Raw genomic sequence first — 19,731 nt, forward strand, 5'->3', positions numbered from 1 at the left:
AGGAGCCAAATTTGTACTGAATTTGGAGGCAGAGGAGAGACCAGGATTGAAACAGAAAGGCAAGCGCACAGGGAGGCAGAGACGTTGTGTGAGGAAGCTATTCGATTGGAGAAGGGCCAGGTTATGTGCAACGCTGCTGGAGCATTAGCAGATGACACTGTCGTCCTTCTCTTTTCCTCATTAAAGCTTTGCCAACCCACCCGCTACAGGTGGCATGTCATCACCTTGTGTGCACAGTGGTAGGGGAGGCAGGGTCCTCTTTGGGTGACAGGAATCCTTGTGGCTAGGAGTCTCAGCAGCAATTGCTGCTTTAGGCCTATGCAGCTGCATTAATCCCTGGCCTTTAAATGGTCCCACTTCTCACTCCCATCGACCCATCATCCCGGGCCCCATCCCGGCTGGTTCCCTGTCCATGATCCCGTTTGAATCTGGCGCCCAAGGGCTGTGACAGGGGGTGAATTTCGTAACAGCTCTTCCAACCCTTGCTTGGAAAGCTGCACTTTGGCTCCATCTCCTGGCCATATAAGGGAGAGTCCCCAGGAGCCACAGAGCCTCTCTCAGAGGTGAGGGATTTTCTATAGCCTGAGGGGGTCACAGGCAGGGAGGAGGAGTGCTGTGGATACAGGGATGTGTGGGAGTTTGGACATCAGTGGAAAGGGAGCTGGACAGACCCCTCATGGATTATTTCACACAGAGCCGCACAAAACCTAGGCCCAACTGTGTTCTCTGGGTGATACGTGTCATTATACAGAGAGGCAAGTGGGGAGGTGGGGAGATGAACTGCTTTTTTGCCACCCCTGAGATCCAGATTTCTGCATGATGCCAGTCAGCCTTGCCCTGGTGTTTTTACTGGGCCTGATTCTCCATTGCTCTGCACTCTGCAGGAAGGGACACCAGTGCAAAGACAGTGTGAAACGCTACCGGCCTGGTAGCTTGTGACAGTCCCTTTGCACGGGGGCAGCAGTTTCTGTGTGGTACCTGGCAATAGGGAGTCAGGCTCATCGTTCCCATTTGACAGTCTGTCTTTCACTTCTCTAACATGGGGAGGCGGGGAGGGCAGTTTCGCCAAACATGCTGCAATCACAAAGCTGCCCTGCTTACGGGCTCTCTTTCGGTAGCACTTCCTCAATCTGGTGGGGGCGGGAAACGAGAGGCTAACACTGATGTATTCAGAGTGAGATCCCTGAGGCCCTGCAGAGGGTTCCCAGTACATCCAGACTAACGAGCCAGAGGAGTGGGGCCCTGTTTGCTTCCAGTCCACTAGAGGAGAGAAAGGGCTGGTCCCTTCTGTGGCTTACCTGGACCCCAAGGAGCTGAAAGGATGTCTCTTCCCCGTCAGCTGCGAGACAAGAGGTGAGTTCCCCAGACACACTGCGTTACCACTCTGCTCCTTCCCTTTTGCTTGAACACAGGCCTCTTTGAAGAGACACTGCCTGGGTGTGGCTGCAGCCACCAAAACATTCGGCTTCCTTTGTGCGTGCAGGAGCCCTCAGTTTTTAAATAGGAATAGCCCCCCTGGTGCTATCAGGGGCCCCATGAAAGGCTCCCCATCCAGGGAGGGCAGCGGGTATTTGCCTCTTTGTCCTCCCTGCAGTTCCACCAGGGGAGACAACTTTAAACTGCAGCTGGGGCTCCACAGCAAAGGCAGGCTGGGACAGCTTCGGCCAGGGCCGGTGCAAGGAAGTTTTGCGCCCTAGGCAACACTTCCACCTTGCGCCCCCCCCAGCCCTGCAGCAGCTCCCCACCCTCCCCTGCCCTGAAGTGTGCCGCCCGCCCCCGTGGCAGCTCCCCACCCCCTGGCCTGAGGAGCCCTGCGGTACCTCCCCACCCCAGCTCACCTCTGCTCCGCATCCTCTCCAAGCAGGACTGTGCAGTGGAACCCCTGGGCTGGCAGCTGCTGGCAGCGGCGTGCTGACCCAGGAGACCTCCCTGGGTTGCCAGCAGCACGCCAGGGCTGCCCAGAGGATTCCGGGGGCCTGGGGTCTTCGGCAGCGGGGGGGCCCCACTTTGGCGGTAATTCGGTGGCGGGGGGCCCTTACGCTCCGGGACCCGCCACCGAAGTGCCCCAGAGACCCACCGCGGGGCCCCCCCACCGCCGAATTGCCGCCGAAGCGGGACCAGCTGCCGAAGTGCAGCTGGATCTTCAGCGGTAATTCTGTGGCGGAGGGCCCCCGCCGCGGGTCTCCGGAGCCCTTTGGCGACTGGTCCCAGAGCAGAAGGGCCCCCCGCCGCCGAATTACTGCCGAAGACCGGGCTGCATGTCGGCAGCAGGTCCTGCTTCGGCGGTACTTCACCGGCGGGGGGTCCTTCTGCCCCGGAGCGGAAAGACCCCCCGCCAGCGAGGACCGGGAGCAGAAGAAGCTCCAGGGGCCCGGGCCCTGCGAGAGTTTTCCGGGGCTCCCAGAGCGAGTGAAGGACCCCGCTCCAGGGGCCTCGAAAAACTCTCGTGGGGGCCCCTGCGGGGCCTGGGGAAAATTGCCCCTCTTGCCCCCCTCTCTGGGTGGCCCTGCTGGCGCGCTGACCCAGAGGAAGCCCTGGGCTGCAGGCAACGGCGTGCTGACCCAGGGGACTCCCTGGGCTGCCAGCTGCTGTGGCAGCGCCCTGACCGGGAGGACCCCCTGGGCTGCCGGCTGCCACGGCGGCGCCCTGACCCGGGGAACACCCTGGGCTGCGGGCTGCCGCGGGGGCGCCCTGACCCGGGGGACCGCCTAGGCTGCCGGCTGCCGCTGGCAGCTCAGACTCCCTCTCTGTCCCAGCAGCAGCGGCTGCTCAACCATTTAAAAAAAATTGGGGGGCACTTTTTGGCACCCCCAAATCTCAGCGCTCTAGGCAACCGCCTAGTCCGCCTAAATGGTTGCACTGGCCCTGGCTTCGGCACATCCCGTGGCTGGTTTAACAGCAAGTGGTGGCGCCTCCCAAGTTTGGAGTGGTGCTGAGTAACTCCAGCAGAGCAAGGGATTGTGGGCAACTTCCACCACTATAACGCCCTTCTGAGTGGACTCTCCACTGCCAGAGGCCCCTTGTTCTGGGGTCTGATGGCGGAACGGTGAACTGATGCCCCTTCTATAGTCTTTGCGGAGTGGGAAAATATTCCATTTGCTAGAACTGGAAACCACCTTTTCCCCATTCCCACTGCTCCTCCACTTCCTTCTCCAGCACTTTTACTTCAGGATTAACACACAGAGAGCTCTCACGTTGTGGCATGTGACTGAGGCAAATGAATTTGCACTTCTCTGTTTTTATCAAGGGGGTTGGGCAGAGAAGGGCCTGAAAAGAAGGTGAAAATGGTCTGGTCAGACCTGTGAGCCCATTACTATTTGTGTATACAGACAGAAGTGAGATAGGTGCCTGTGCTCACCTTAGGCCAAGGCAGACTGGTCTATAATTATTATCCTAATGTAAGGGGAGGAATGGTCCCGCTATTGTGAGGAACTTTCCTGGCTTATACATTACCCCAGTGGACTTAGCTAGCAGAAGGATCTGAGTCCTCACTCCCACTCCCTTTATCCAGAGGCCTGCCTGACCTCAAGGGCTCCCCTTCCGCTCTCCCATGTGGCAGAGTCCTCGTAACCCCAACAAGGCTGGGCCCAAGATACATGGGGGGCTAGGGTGTCCCCACTCTGGGGTGCTCTTTCTGCTCTGGATGCTTCCCTGACCCACTGACCATTGCATATCGTTCAAAGCAAATACAATTTATTAAACAGCAATCAATTAAAAAAATTAGTAAGAATTGGGAAAGGTTAAAGAAAAACCTGTCACCCCGCTCTGTGGCATGGGGACATCACAAACACTGTCTCTGGAATGTAAGGGAAGTTCAGTCTGTTCCTCACACGTCCCAGGCTCCTCCTCAGGCTCTGGCTGTGCTACAGGGATGCTGCGGGTTGGATACTTGCTCTGGTGGTGGCCACATGCACTCAGGCTCTAGGCAGCAGGACCCTTCTTCTCAGCATCAGCCCCCCTTGTCAGGGTTATGATCCCTCTTCAAGTCTGGCCTGCAGAGTCTCTTGGCTGAGGGTTTCTCCCTGCATTGGGCCTGCTGCCTAGGATCCCCCTCATTCTTCCCCAGCTGCTCACTGCACCCGGCTCTGGACTGCTCCAGCCTCAGCTCCAGCTCCACCACTCTGCCTCAGCTCCAGCTCCAGCCCCAGCCCCAGCCCCAGCTCTGCTACTGCTCTGCCTCCAGCTCAGCTCCCCGGGCTGCTCCTCTAACCCCTCTCAGGCTCTGGCTGCTGCTCTCTCCTTAGCTCTGCCCTTCTGGACAGGCCGCTCCAGCTCACACTGAGAAGGACAGGACCCCATGCTCTTGACTCTCTCATTGGCTTGCTTGCCTCATCAATCAGGCTGACCTGGAGCACTGGCCTCTCCCCATTGGTCCTGAGGACTGTGAATCTCAGGGTCTTGATTTCTCATTAGCCTTTCCCCTTTCTTATGATCCTGGGAGAAGGCCAACCAAAAACCCCACTAAGTTTCAGAAAGAGGCCAACAGTCCCCTTACAGCAAGTTTTCTAGACACTGTAGGATGGTCAAGAATGTGCCCCGGGACAATGTTATCTGCCAGCAAAAGTGCGCTAAGCCAGACCCTTTGGTGTGTAGACCTGCTGGTGTGGCTGGACCTTAGAGCACGGGGGCTGATTTTCAGACTCACTGCATACCCAGAGCTCTCACTGATTTCTGTTGGAGTTGTACGTATTCAGTGCCCCTGAAAATCAGATCTCAGAGGTCTATACAGTCATCCTTGCCGTTTGTGGGGCCCCAGGCTTCCAGAAAGAGGGAAATCAGGGCATGAGTTGCCTTCTTCTTGCTTCTGTTGCTGTCTGGTGCCTGGCAGCAAGATGTTGCCTCCCTACCCTGGCTTTACTGCCTGCGAGGGTGATAGGACCAGCCCAGGAGTTGCAGAGGTTACATGGAGCCATTAGTTCGCTTGTGCCAGTGGCCAACACCAGCTGTAGTAACCCAGCTTTTTTTTTCTCTTGCCTTTCAGTGACTTTGACCAGCTTCCAAATGAGGTGCCTGTCTCCGCTAACATTGCAGATACCCAAGAGAAGAGCGGCTTCACCAGTTACTATGTAAGAGAGAGACTCTCTCCTTGTGCTCACAGGTGTGACTGGCTCAGCATTGGGTCAGGGAAATAGGATGCAACCTGCTTGGCCTGATGCCGCTAGGCGGGGCCTGCTGCCTATACAGCCTTCCGGTCTCCATGTTGTTGGGTGGGGCCTGCCTTCCTCTGGAATGGAGAGGTGTCTGTCATGGGTGCACTCTGACAATCCAAGTACCTGTGGGTGTGGTCTGACATTGATGGGCTCTTTGACACTGCCTGTTTCCTAAGTCTTTCCATAGCCTTGTTTAGGAGATTCAATGGGGATAGGGGGATAGAGAATCTGACAGGGAATAGCCCATCTTGGCACATGCAAATTAGGAAGCTCCCTCCTCCACAGAAGAGGATGTCAGATCTGGACAGTGAATCACTGGAGCACCAGGGAGGAGAATGGGAGGGAATGAGGGGTGTGAGATGTGCGAAGAGTGAGTGAGGCCTGCTCAGTGTGCCCTCTGCAGGGTAGGCTCCTCTTGCCAGAGGTATTGACCACCGATCTCTCACTGAGGGACTGCACGGTTTAGACTCAGTTGCAATAAATCTTGGCTGCTATCTGCTTAAGTCTGCTGGCAGTGTCTGGGTGCCACTTGGCACAGAGTTCAATGCTTGGAAATCAGGCCGTCCATTAATCACAGCAAACCAATCTGTTTGGGAAATCGGCGAGAGTACTGTATGGTGGTTGGAGCAGGGGACCTGGAGTCAGAAAATCTGGGCACTGTTTCTAACTCTGTCACTGACTTGCTGCATGACCATGGACAAGGCTCCTAGGCCAGAATGTTCAAACTTGTGCGTGTCAAGTCAGCGAGAGTTATGGGTGCTTGCGACCTCTGAAAACCAGGACCTTAAATTAGGGGCCTAAATGTGGATTTAAGATATCCAAGGAACCCAAGCTTGAAAATATTATCTTTAATCTCCTGGGGCATTAATTTCCTCATCTGTCAAGTGGCAGTCATAAAGTGGTGTCCTGCTCTCTGATGGAAGGTGTTATAGGAGAGTAAAGTTTTATTGTTAGCATTATCTAATGCCTCAAATCCTCCCAGGTTTGCTGTTCGCATGATGGTGTGGTAGGAAACAGTCACAGTGACGTGATCCATGGGAAACCTGGGGACACAGGCAAAATCAGCCTGGCGTGGTTATTATTTTATAGCACCCAAAATGCCAGGTTCTTAACAGAAGGCTTACCTTCAACTTCAGCCTCCTGAGAAAACAGCCCAGGCAGTGGACGGCGGGCTATATGCACCTGCTGTGTGCCTCACTTGCACTCTGTTGATCTTATTAGGTATGCATGTGACCCTCACTCCCTCTTCCCCTTCAGGTGTTTGTCATTGAGGTGAAGACAAAAGGAGGTGGCAGATACTTGATCTTCCGCCGGTACCGCCAGTTCTATGCCCTGCATAGCAAGCTAGAGGAGAGATATGGGGCAGAGAACAAAAGCAATACCTTTGCCTTCACCCTCCCCGTGTTGCCAGGTAGGCTGTTGTCGAACGCAGCCCCGTGTCTGCTCCCAGACATCCTTAGTAGATATTCCAATCCAAGCTTCTCCTAATGGAGCTCATTGTAGGGAAGGATGCCGGAGTGCTGGCTGTGAGAACCAGTTCCCAGCAATGGGTGTTGTAGAGATCAGTGCAGGTGCAGTGGCGGAGGGATCTCCTCCAGCAGGGGACACTGACATGTAGAAAGCTGGAAATCCTTTCTCCTGTATTTCTTGTCCTGGATGTTACTGGCATGTTGCTTCCTTCCTATTTTCTGTTTGGTAACTCTTTTGGTTTGTTGGTTTTGTGCTTTCCAGGAAAAGTTTATGTTGGTGCAAAAAAGGAGATTGCGGAGAGCCGGATCCCTATCCTCAATATTTACATGAAGGTAAAGCTTCAGCTTAGAGCTGAGGTTGCTGTGGGCATACAGAGTCAATGCTTTGGATAGGTCCCATTTGAAACCATCTTGGATAGCTATGTCCACCCCAGCAGGGGGTACTTGGCTCTCTTTATGGCGTTCACCCTGGGACACCCTACTTTCCCGAGGCACCATAACACTGGGGAGAGAACTCCTTCGTGTGCAGGTTGATTATGGGCCCTGTATTAAATGAGTGGCTGACTGGGGCCTGCAGCAGCTGATGGTCTGATAGGCATAATGGGGAGCCTTCCGCTGCCCAGCTCTGCCCTCTCCCCACAGAGATCTCTGTGATTCCCGGGTTTGGGGATGACAGGAAGAGGGTGAATGTCCCTGGAGTAAATAAGGCACACTGGCAACACATTAGCCAAGGCCAGCAGTGAATAGAGGCAAAACCAGAGGCTGCTCAACCCTGTCCCACTTAGCAGGGAGATTTCTGACAGTGATGCACCTCCTCTGTGTGTCGGTAGATTGGAGAGGTGTTTCCATTACCCAGGTAACATACAGGGTGGATCTCTACCATTGCTGTTACTCTGCCCCCTTGCCTCCCCTGACACAGAAGCTGCTCTGCCTGCCCAGCTGGGTGCTGATGGATGAAGACTTACGACTGTTTTTCTACCAGTCGGAGTTTGACTGCGAGCAGGTGCCGAAGGGGCTGCGGCGGCTTCGCCCACGCACTCGCCGAGTGTAAGCCTCTGATGTGTTTCCTCCTGGGTCCCTGCTCGAAGGGAGGGTGCCCAGCCCCTTGTCTCCACCGCCCTTTGGGGAGAGGGAATTGGAGAATCCCAGCGTGTCCCCCAAATAAGTCAGTCAAGTCCTGCCCTACTGCTTGTCTGTGCCATATAAACTGGACTGTTCCCACCCCCAGTAACTAAAAACCCTGCAGTATACAGGCTGCATTCTGTCTAAGGCAAGGGAAATGCTGAAAGGCCATCGGCACTGTTTTCAAATGGTGCCCTACTCATTGCGCTAGTGACTCTGTACCAGTGATCTCTGTAGGGAGCTGTGTGTGGTGTGGGCAGGCCAGGGTTGGGAGCTTGATCCTGCACTGCTGAAGTCAATGGGAGTTTTGCCATTGACCTCAATAGCAGTTGGATCAGATCTTAAATGAATGTGGAGACTCAGTTGGTCCCCATGCCTCACCTGAGCAGGGGCCTATCCTCCAGAGCAGCACTGGGATCCCACAGGAGAGCTGTGCTGCATAGAACAAAGGAGATTGAATTCCCCTCTCAACCAGCAGCATGTGTGTGTGAAGGCCTGGATTGAATTAACACAATCCTTAAGGCTGAGATTTTTCCAAGGGAACTAACTAGCCCCCCAGAGTCCCCAGGGCAAGTCTGACTTCCCCGCTCTGAGCAGTGGGAGGGAGGAATTCCTCCAGAGCGGGGTTGGTAAGGGAGGTCTAAGATTCTGAGTACATGGTTTGAATTCCCCTCTGTGCTCAGCAGAGGGCTTTGCCAGGGAGTGTTTGCTACTGCAACACACCAGAGCTGAGAACCCTGGGCTTAATGTAGTTGTGTCCGCATCTATTTGCTTGACTCGCAGTTGGTGCACAGATACTCTGGTGCTTTGTAAAGTGACTTGTGACTTGGATCACCTGCCTTCTAGAGGGTGAGGAAGCAAAGACTGTGCTATTCAGCTGCTTTTCTTACCACTAGAAAGGGGTGTTTACCTTCCCGTTGTCTCCTTCCTTTGCAGCAAAAGCATTGCGCACCAGGCGCCTGGTTTTGACCGCATGGCAGCCCCACGGGCTGAGGTGAGTACCCTGTGCAGCAAGTAGCAGGTTGTAAACAAAGCTGCTTTTCCACTCAGGGATCTCTCTTATTACATCTGTGTCCTTCTTGGGAGAGGTTCATATGTTGGGGGAGGAGGGAAAATGGAATAAGCATAGATAGGAAATTCTTCTCACTCCAGTGCGGGAGAGGGGAAGAGTAGGAGAGACCAGTATGAGGTGAAGCAGAGGACTGAAGATATATAGAGACTGACTCCCCCTCCCAGTTGAATAACAGGAGGGTCTTATTGAAGGATCAATATGAGCTGAATCTCAGAAATGACAGAACATAGAGAACTCACTGCCCACTTTTCCTCATTTAGAGGGGGTCACCCACAGACTCACTCTCAGGCTCTGATTCAGCAAAGCACTTAAGCATATGCTTAGCCTGAAGTATGTACTTAAGTCCCATTACTTTCTGTAAGATAAGCACGTGCTTAAATGCTCTGAATCAGGGCCTGCGGCATTCTCATCACCAGGACTAGAAGAGTGAGGAAAATCCAGTCCTCAAGTCCTAAGCTGAGAAGGGGAAGCTCTTACAAATGGAAATTGTGTGTGTGTGTGGGGGGGGAGAACATGAAAGAGTGGGGGAAAGGAGGGAGAGAGATAAAACACGGAAGGTAGAAGTAGATGGGACAAGGCTGAATAAGACAAGACATTTCATGAGGAGAGAGGAGGTTGGGAGAAAAGAGAGCCTTTCAATAAACTGAAACCTCATGAAAGGGGGAACACTTAAAGAGTTCATAGTCCTAGGAAAAAGTTGGGCACTGGGAAAGATACACTCAAAATCTAGGAAGATACATGGAAAATAGGAAGAGCAAAGGGAAAAGAAGGAGAAGAACAAAGGGGATGGCAAGTTCCTGCCCCCGCCCCTTTTAATTGGGTAAAAAACTTGTTTGATACAAGATTTTGACTCTGCCATTTGATGGCGATTTGGATGTTTCTGGCTGATTTAAAAAGAATCTTTCCTGGCTTTGGGAAAGAAGAGTTGACACTCCTTCCTCAGCCCCAGCTCCTGTTGGGTATTTGTAAGGCTGACTGTATTCCTTTCTGTCACTAACAGGAAGTTGGCTCTCTCCAGGGCATGCAGCTAGAAGCCTGTACTTTCCTGTTTGAACAAGCAGAGGCGGCTCAGAGTTTTCCTGAGCTGAAGTGATTATTTCCCTCTGTCAAGACACAAGATACTTGCACTCTGAAGCTGGTTTGGGAGGCCCTTCTTAAGAGAAACACTAAGCTTCTTTTTTGGGGCCCCAGGGTGGAATATGTTGGTATCCTCTTGCTTCTCTAAGACAAATGTAAGGGGACTATTGTCCCCTTACTAAAACTCAGTGGGGATGTTCTGGTCGGCTAGCTCCCAGTACCAAAAGGGGAAGGGTTGATGGGAAATCAGGACCCTGAGACTGACAGTCCCCAGGAACAATGGAGAGAGGCCAATGCTCCAGGTCAGCCTGATTGACAGAGCGGGCAGGTTAATCAGGGAGTGAAGAGGCCTGGGGAGCGGATCTGGTCTTCCATCTGAGCTGGAACTGCCTGGGTCAGACGGAGTGGGGCCGAGCTAAGGAAAAAGCAGGGGCTCAAGCTGAGCTGCTGGGAGCAGAGCTGTGTCAGCCAGAGGGGCCAGAAAAGCAGCCCAGGAAGCAGGTCAGTGCTGGGAGCAGAGTCACAGAAACAGCCCACAGAGAAGACCTGTCCTGGGAGCAGAGCAGTAGCAACAAGAGCCAGAGGGGCCAGAGAAGCAGCCCAGGGAGCTGGAGCTGGAGCAGTCTGGAGCCGAGTGCAGTGAGCAGCTGGGGAGAGCAAGGAGGGACCCTGGGCAGCAGACCCAGTGCAGGGAGATGCCCACAGTCAAGAGGCCCTAAATATTATGTAAGTGGGGGAATGGTCCTGCTATTGTGGGGAACTTTCCTGGCTTACATACTACGCTTGTGAAGTGGGCTAGTGAAAGGATCTGAGTCCTTGCTCCCTGCCTGACCTCGAGGGCTCCCCTTCCACTCTCCTGTGTGGCAGAGTCCTTGTAACCCCAACAAGGCTGAGCCCAGGATTCCTGGGGGGCTCAACCCCCTACCTTGTCATAGTCACTTAGGGCAGGGGCTAGGGTGTCCCCACTCCAGGGTGTTCTCTCTGCACTGGACACTTCCCTGACCCACTGATCATTACATACATTCAAAGCAAATACAATTGATTAAACAGCAATCAATTTAAAAAAATAAGGAAAAATGGAAAAGGTTAAAGGAAAACCCGTCACCCTGCTCTATGGCACGGGGACGTCACAACCAGCGTCTCTGGATGTCAGGGAAGTTCAGTCTCTTCCTCACAAGTCCCAGGCCTCCTTCTCAGGCCCTGGTTGTGCTGCAGGGATGCTGAAAGTCGGACACTTGCTCTAGCGGTGGCCACATGCACTCAGGCTCTAGTTGTCAGGACCTTTCTTCCCGGCATTGCTCCCGCCCCGTCGGGGTTACAATCTCCATCCAAGTCTGGCCTGCAGGGCCTCTTGGCTTCCTGACTCCCTGATTAGCCTGCCTGCTCTGTCAATCAGGCTGACCTGGAGCACTGGCCTCTCTCCATTGTTCCTGAGCACTGTCAGTTTCAGGGTCCTGATTTCCCATCAACCCTTCCCCTTTCTTTTGGTACTGGGAGCTAGCCAACAAAAACACTTCCACTGAGTTTTAGTAAGTCCCCTTACACAAAGGAAAGGAGGCTGCAGCCAAGGGGAAATGCCATGGAAAGGTTTACCCAGAACGTATTCTGCAACAGAGGGGTTCTAGCGAGACTTTGCCTTTGAACTGCCCTGCTCTGGGAATGCACACTTCCATCCCTGGGCACTAGCAGCTCGGAATTGTCTCAAAAGCAGAAATTGTTTGGGCCACGGTTTTGCCCTCTGGAAGATCTGAATGTTCAGTGCAAGGCTATTAGAAACTATGGGCTTAGTTGCTCTGAGATCCTTTTCAACTGCTGAAGACAGCAGCTCTTGGATCAATCATTCTCCATTGCATCTGTACCCTTTTTTTCATTAATAGTTACTATAGTTTATGTAGTTTATAAAAAGCCTGTTTAAAGAGCTATTTATATTGGTCACTAGTGAGAGGGGATTCCGGTGTCTATCCTTCTTTATGAGAACCACCATCTTCTGACCTCTCAGTCTTTATTTGTTATTTGAATAGCAGAAAGGTTCTGAGAGGCTTGGGGCTCTAGTTCTCTATATGACCTTGCACAAACATTTGGATCTGTGATGGGAAGTGCATGCTGCTCCAACTCTCCCTGCTTTCCTGATTGCTCCAGCTCTCAGTGTGCATCTCAATAGCAAGGATCTATTAGGCAATATACTCCCAAGAATGTGAGTTACAGGGAAATAACCTTTTCCTGTGAATATGCCGGACAGAAAAAGCAGGAAAGCAGAGTTCTGTAATCTGAATTTATCACTGAAATGGTGATCATTTCCCCCAGGCATTGTTTGACTTTCTTGGAACCAGTACACTGGAGCTGAACTTCAAAAAGGGAGACTTGATCTATCTACTCAGCAGGATCAACAAAGATTGGCTAGAGGTGAGACCGAGGTTACTGGGTCTATGTGAGTTTCTGAGCTGTCAGGGTACATCTAACGTTAGTCCATGAGAGACCAAGGCCCAGATCCTCAAAGGTATTTAGACTCCCAACTTCCAGTGATTTCAATGGAAATTAGTAGTCTAAATAATTTTGAGGATCTGGGATTAAGCTTCTATCTCCATATTCCAGGGTCCTTTCTTTCTAGGCTCTGTTTGAATTTTAGGTTTCCTCTCCTCTGGCGCTTGTGTTTCACTTGTACTCTCTTTGCCTATAGTGCACGCTAGAGTACGTAGAGGTGAGTAGAACACACACACACAGGCCACAGAAAAGAGAAGGAAACTCCTGTTCAGATGTGATCACTTGTGTTTGCATTACTTGTGACACGCTGCCCTCCAGCCCTACCTGCACTGCCCTGTTTTGGGGGGACTTGGACACTATGGGGAGGTAATGAAAATGGGCTGCGGGAGCATGCAGGATATCTGCTGATATGGTATCTCTGCTTTCTATAAGAGGACAGCCTTCATGGGGAAGTATCTGATGTTTGTATATCATACACTGCCCCAGTCCGTCTGTAGCCAACCACCCAATCCAATATTCCTGTTCCAGGTACAACATCAGGTCACTTCCACTGCACTCATCTCATTATGTTGATATAGTGTACTTGGACTCTCAGAAAGCCTTGGACATGGTCCTATATCAAAGGCTCTTAAGCAAAGTAAACAGCCATAGGATAATGAGGGAAAGTCCTCTCATGGATTAATAATTGGTTAAAAGATAGGAAACAAAGGATAGGAATAAATGGTCAGCTTTCACAGTGGAAAGAGGTAAATATCTGGGTCCTCCAAGGATCTCTGCTGTGACCAGTGATGTTCAACATATTCATAAATGATTTGGAAAAGTGGGTAAAACAGTGAGGTGGTAAAGTTTGCAGATGATACAAAACTACTCAAGATAGTTAAGTCCAAAGCTGACTGTGAAGTTACAAAGGGATTTCACAGAACTATGTGACTGGGAGACAAGTTAGCAGATGAAATTCAGTGTTGATAAATGCAAAGCAAGGCACATTGGAAAATATAATCCTAACTATACATACCAAAATGGTAAGGTCTAAATTAGCTGTTACCACTCAAGAAAGAGATCATAGGAGTCATTATTTATAGTTCTTCAAAAACATCTGCTCAGTGTGCAGCAGCAGTCAAAAAAGCTACCGAATGTTAGGAACCACTAGTAAAGAGACAGATAATAAGACAGAAAATATCATAATGATATTATATAAATCCATTATATGCCCACACCTGGAATACTGTAGGCAGTTCTGGTCAACCCATCTCAAAAAAGATATATTAGAAATGGAAAGGGTACAGGGGAAGGCAACAAAAATGAAGAGAGATTAGACTAAAGCGATGTTTAAGAGATGGTATGGCTGAGGCCTATAAAATCTTAAAAGATGTGGAGAAAATGCATAGGGAAGTGTTAGTTACCCCTTCGCAGAACATAAGAACTGGGTGGGGGGGGTGTCATCCAATGAAATTAATAGGCAGCAGGTTTAAAACAAAAGGAAGTACTTCTTCACACAGCGCGCAGTCAACTCACTGCGAGGGCAAATGAAATGTAAATGTGGATAAATGTAAAGTGATGCACACTGGAAAAAATAACCCAACTATACATACAATATGATGGGGGCTAATTTAGCTACAACGAGTCAGGAAAAAGATCTTGGCGTCATTGTGGATAGTTCTCTGAAGATGTCCACACAGTGTGCAGAGGCAGTCAAAAAAGCAAACAGGATGTTAGGAATCATTAAAAAGGGGATAGAGAATAAGACTGAGAACATATTATTACCCTTATATAAATCCATGGTACGCCCACATCTCGAATACTGCATACAGATGTGGTCTCCTCACCTCAAAAAAGATATTCTACACTAGAAAAGGTTCAGAAAAGGGCAACTAAAATGATTAGGGATTTGGAGAGGGTCCCATACAAGAAAAGATTAAAGAGGCTAGGCCTCTTCAGCTTGGAAAAGAGGAGACTAAGGGGGGATATGATAGAGGTATATAAAATCATGAGTGATATGGAGAAAGTGGATAAGGAAAAGTTATTTACTTATTTCCACAATACAAGAACTAGGGGTCACCAAATGAAATTAATAGGTAGCAGGTTTAAAACAAATAAAAGGAAGTTCTTCTTCACACAGCGCACAGTCAACTTGTGGAACTCCTTTCCTGAGGAGGTTGTGAAGGCTAGGACTATAACAATGTTTAAAAGGGAACTGGATAAATTCATGGTGGCTAAGTCCATAAATGGCTATTAGCCAGAATGGGTAAAGAATGGTGTCCCTAGCCTCTGTTCATCAGAGGATGGAGATGGATGGCAGGAGAGAGATCACCTGATCATTGCCTGTTAGGTTCACTCCCTCTGGGACACCTGGCATTGGCTACTGTTGGTAGACAAACACTGGGCTAGATGGACCTTTGGTCTGACCCGGTACGGCCGTTGTTATGTTCTTATGTTCTTATGTTGGGAAGGCCAAAAGTACAACTAGGTTCAGAAAAGAACTAGATAAGTTCATGGAGGATAGGTCCATCAAGGGCTGTTAGCCAAGATGGTCAGGGATGCAACCCTGTGCTCTGAGTGTCCCTAAACCTCTGACTGCCATAAGTTGACAGTCAATGACAGAGGATGAATCTCTCAATAATTACCCTGTTCTCTTCATGCCCTCTGAAAGATCTGTCGCTGGGCACTGTCAGAGACAGGATACTGGGCTAGATGGGCCATTAGTATGATTCAGTATGGCTGTTCTTACATGACCATATCTGGGGAATTCTGGTGGTCATCTCCATGGAAACGACTTATATTTCCACAGCAGATCACATGTAGCAAAAATAGTGCCCTCTTTGTCATTCTCTTCCTTCCACTTGTCCCAGGGAACCGTCCACGATTCCACCGGAATCTTCCCATGTGCTTTTGTGAAGATCATTCAAGACTTACCCCTGGAGGAGGGCACTATCAATTGGCTGCGCTGCTATTACCAGGATGACACTCTCAGCATCATCAGGTAATGAGACGATGCTTTCAGATGACTGCTGGAGAGATACCCAGACTCCTGCAGCCCAGTCAGGGATCTGCTCTGATCATGTGAGATGATGATGTCTTTTCCCTCTTCTAGGGACATATCAGTGGAAGAGGATCTGAGCAGCACCCCATTGTTCAAGGACCTCATGGCATTAATGAGGTACAACACAAGCAGATGGAGGTGCATGCACTATTGCATGCAGAGATTCACTCCCAGGCATATTTCCTGAGTTCCTCCCACTCCTGGCTATGTTAAGGTCCAGCCATCCCAGTGTTCTGGGCCTGACATACTCTTCCCTATTATTCTGGAGAGTTGGCAGTTGTCACAACTTGGCCCAGTACCACTCTGTGTGGTCCCTAGTCTGTTGTGAATGGACCCAATGACTGGGTCCCACGTGCTTCCAAGCCAAGTGGGCCTGGGCAGAGTCTCGTCATTGCTTCTAGCTGTGGGACTCTAGGACACACTCCCAGCCTCAGTCCTCTTGTCTGACACCCTTAGGATGTGGGGCACCTCTGTCCAGCCACCCTAGACATTCATCTACACAGGAGAAAAAAGGCATTGCCACCACCCGTGGAGACATTTGCAATGCACACAAAATGTTGGGTCCAAGTGTTGCCAGCATCATTGAGTGTGCACCTTCTCTGAGCAAGTCTTGATAATGTCTCGTCCCACCCTGTTATTTATGATTTGTATTGTCGTAGTGCCTAGAACCCTATTTATAGATCATGACCCCATTGGGCTTGGTACTGAACAAACAGAATCTACCCCAACATCCCTGCCCACTGTTGCTAGTCCAGTGTGTCTGGAACTCACAGGCATTGCAGTCACATAGACATGGCTGGTTCTCCCATCTCAGTCCACCAGTGCTTTTCCCCACACAACCCTAACCTTGCCAGCCCTAAGCTTATAGAAATAATGAGTCCAGGCCCTCAAGATCATGAGACTGGCTTGAGAATTTTGAGACTTTAATCATAAATGTTGGAGTTTTTTTTATTTACCTCCTGGCATTTGAGAAGGGTCACATTTTCAGATTATTTTCTCAAGCATGAGGTCTGAGATCCTCGTGTAATCAAATGACTCCAGGAGCTGGGGCTTTAAGAAAAACTGGCGATAAAATTGAGAGTTGACAACACTATTGAACAGTGACCTCTCTGCACTCTAACACCTCCCTTTGGCTCACCTTGTTCTCTCCAACCTGGTTTTAGGAGGCCTGCGAGCCACTGAGCCATCTATCAGCTGGCTTGTTGTGATGGACAGTACCACAAATAACAAGCTGGACACACGGCAATAGGAGGAAATAGAACTTCACTGTAGTTTTAAAACTTGGAATATTAAAAATCAAACAGGGGGCCAGTTTTCTTCCACTCTTCTAAATAGGGTGACCAGATGAGAAGAAGAAAATATCGGGACCAAAAAAAAAAAAAAAAGAGGAGTGCCGCCAGCGGAGCAAAAAAACACCGGCGTGCGAAATTTCAGGACAAATTGCGTCCCGATTGATGGGGACAAATGCCTAAATATTGGGACAGTCACAATTTTGTCGGGACATCTGGTCACCCTACTTGTAAAGGAAACAAACAAGGGGGAAAGGAATTGTTTATGAATTTACCAGTTTTAAATCGTTTTAATACACTATTAAACCAGTAGACCAACAGACCCGAGAGAGAATGCTGTGTGGCTTGACAGCTCATCTCTCTCACCAACAGAAGTTGGTCCAAAAAAAAATATTACCTCTCCCACCTTGTCTCTCTCATATCTTGGGACCAACGAGGCTACAACAACACTGGAAACAAATATTAAACCAATAAACTGTTTTACTTATTGTAGAGCAGTTCTTTGTTGGGCCACTCATCTGGGAGCTGCTGGAGTGGCATCCCCCACATGTTTGTCCAACCTTTGAAAGGGATAGTAGAAGAAGCATTATAACTTCATTTTGAATGACAGTGGAATTACAGATATATTCAGTGGGCAATACTACTTCTGCCTCCTAACTGCTCCAATTGCATATTCACCTGTCCCTAGCAGTTTAGCTGGCTTTCTTTAATGGTGTTTGAAACACTGTTGTCTATTAGCAGCCAAACTCTATAGCATGTCCCTAGTGCAGGGGTGGGCAAATTACGGTCCGGGGACTGCTTCTGGCCCTTCAGACATTTTAATTCGGCCCTCAAGCTCCAGCCAGGGAGTGGGGTCTGGGGTTTGCCCTGCTCCAGCCAGGGAGTGGGGTTGGGGGCTTGCCCCGCTCCGCACATGCTGGGGCTCCGCACGGCTCCCGGAAGCAGTGACATTTCCCCCCTCCGCCTCCTACTTGTAGGGGCAGCCAGGGAGCTCCACGCACTGCCCCCGCAGCTCCCATTGGTTGGCAACTGTGGCCAATGGGAGCTGCAGGGGCAGGTGCAGCACCTGTGGATGGGGCAGTGCGCAGAGCCACCTGGTCGCGCCTCTGCATAGGAGCCGGAGAAAGGACATGCCGCTGCTTCTGGGAGGTGCTTGGGGTAAGCGCCGCCCAGAGCCTGAACCCCAGACCCTCTCCTGTGCCCCAACCCCTGCCTGGATCCCTCGCCCACCCTCCAAATCCCTCTGTCCCAGCCCAGCGCACCCTCCTGCACCCCCAACCCCTCATTCCCAGCCCCACCCCAGAACCCGTACCTCCTAGCTGAAGTTCTTACCCCCTTACTCCCTCTTGCACCCCAACCCCCAATTTGTGAGCGTTCATGGCCCACCATACAATTTCCATACCCAGATATGGCCCTTGGGCCAAAAAGTTTCCCCTCCCCTGCGTTAGTGATATGCATTGCTGGCAACCATTTTCAATAAGTAATGGCCTACTGGAGATGTACCCACAGAGGCCAGCATTCGAGTGAAGGGCAAAGAGACCCTGGCCCTCAGCTTCATATCTGTATAGTGTTAATACACAACGTGGTATGGGGACAGCTGATAGTGCAAAGTCTTGTTGTTAAGAATCTGACACCTCTCATTGGCTTGGGAAGGGTTAAATATCTTCAAAAAATTGGGTGTGCTGCCATTCTTTAGAGTTCTCCTTAGAGGGCTGCTGCCTCTTGTACACCAACATGCAATATCTTCCTGGCATTGTTTGAATCCATTTTTCCTCTCCTAGGAGAGAGTTTGACCGTGATGACATTGTTCTGAATTACCGGGACTCTGAGGGTGACCTGATCCGTCTGGTCTCTGACCAGGATGTCGAACTCATGGTGTCTGAGGGCAGGAGACGGCCCTCCGAGAAGCATTTTTTCCCCTGGAAGTTGCACATCACCCACCAGCATGACCTCAGTGTCTACAACACCAGCCCAGGAGGAGGCACTAGTCAGGCACTAGCAGTGAAAGGACAGTGACTGCCACAGGGAGCTGTTTCCACTGGTGGCTGCACCCCTCCATCCACTGTACTGACTGTTTCTTTTAACAAGGCTTGAGACAGGCAACAATCACAGCAGGTTAGATACTGGTGCCCTGGGACATGGAACAACCAGAACAAGTGGACCTACTGCTGCCTGAGAACAGAAGTGCTGAGGTGTCAGGGGAGCCCTGCAAGCCCAGGCACCTCAAAGACTAATTGGACATTGTTAGTAAATGTAGCTAGTAAGCTGGATATAAATAATTGTAACTGTGTGTCAGTGTTGGGTTTGAAGTGTTGTTCTGGCTGGGAAGAGAAGATGTGCTATTGTGAACTATGCCTTTACGGGCTGAGCGCCCCAGCATGAAATCTGGGTAGAGCGCAGCAGAAACTCCAACTGTTGTCATGGGGCTGACTGGAACTGGTCATGGAATAAAGCAGAGCTCTGTCTAATGCCTTTAGCACTGAGTGAGCACTGAGCACCTCCAAAGGGAATGGGAAGGCTGCAGGGGGACCTCAAATGGCCCTTGGGATTCACCATGCTGCTGGGTCACCCTACAGTGAGGAGGATAATTTTAGGGGCTTTTATGACAACCTGTTCCTGCTTGTCTAAGCCCCATCTCCCATAGCAACGTCTCTCTGTGGGCATGAAGATGCCAACATATCAGGGGTTGTGTTCTCTGATGTCCAGGTCCACTCCGCAGATAGTAAATCCAAGTGGGAATGAATCCCTCAGAAGGGAGGAGATGAACCATGGCTGGTGAGAGGGCATCACACAGTAACACTGTCCACTGGCTAGAGGGTGCAATGGTTGTTTAGGATCTGCACATGGCTTTCCTGTCTGATGTGGCTCCTCAGGGAACCCAGGGGCTTCTAGTGTTTGTTTCTTCCTGCTTGCCCTACACAGATCACCTACTTGCCACAAAGTTTGCAAGGGGAGAGGGACTTTCTCTTTCCTCAGTTGCCCCAGCCCCACCTCCAGTCTTGGAACTATTGATTATTTTGCCCGCAGATGT

At 50.6% G+C, this 19,731-nt stretch overlaps 1 protein-coding gene across 1 annotated transcript; it reads left to right on the forward strand.

Annotated features, from left to right (window-relative positions):
- The first annotated feature begins 1,126 nt into the window (after window positions 1–1,126).
- On the forward strand, window positions 1,127–18,990 carry LOC115642155 (neutrophil cytosol factor 4-like). The gene is made up of 10 exons (XM_030545593.1): window positions 1,127–1,353; window positions 4,982–5,066; window positions 6,408–6,561; window positions 6,882–6,952; window positions 7,539–7,666; window positions 8,678–8,735; window positions 12,195–12,293; window positions 15,221–15,351; window positions 15,463–15,528; window positions 18,482–18,990. Exons 1-10 carry the CDS (start codon window positions 1,322–1,324, stop codon window positions 18,714–18,716), a joined length of 1,059 nt encoding a protein of 352 aa, XP_030401453.1. The 5' UTR covers window positions 1,127–1,321; the 3' UTR covers window positions 18,717–18,990.
- Window positions 18,991–19,731: the final 741 nt, after the last annotated feature.

The sequence above is a fragment of the Gopherus evgoodei genome, chromosome 1 (assembly GCF_007399415.2).
Source record: "Gopherus evgoodei ecotype Sinaloan lineage chromosome 1, rGopEvg1_v1.p, whole genome shotgun sequence".
NCBI lineage: Eukaryota > Metazoa > Chordata > Testudines > Testudinidae > Gopherus > Gopherus evgoodei.

Excerpts from the sequence above, each read along its gene's own strand:
- LOC115642155 (XM_030545593.1), top strand. The coding sequence starts at position 1,322 with ATGTCTCTTCCCCGTCAGCTGCGAGACAAGAG. Across the intron at positions 12,294-15,220 it reads TCAACAAAGATTGGCTAGAG|GGAACCGTCCACGATTCCAC; the intron begins GTGAGACCGAGG and ends CACTTGTCCCAG. Across the intron at positions 15,352-15,462 it reads GACACTCTCAGCATCATCAG|GGACATATCAGTGGAAGAGG; the intron begins GTAATGAGACGA and ends TCCCTCTTCTAG.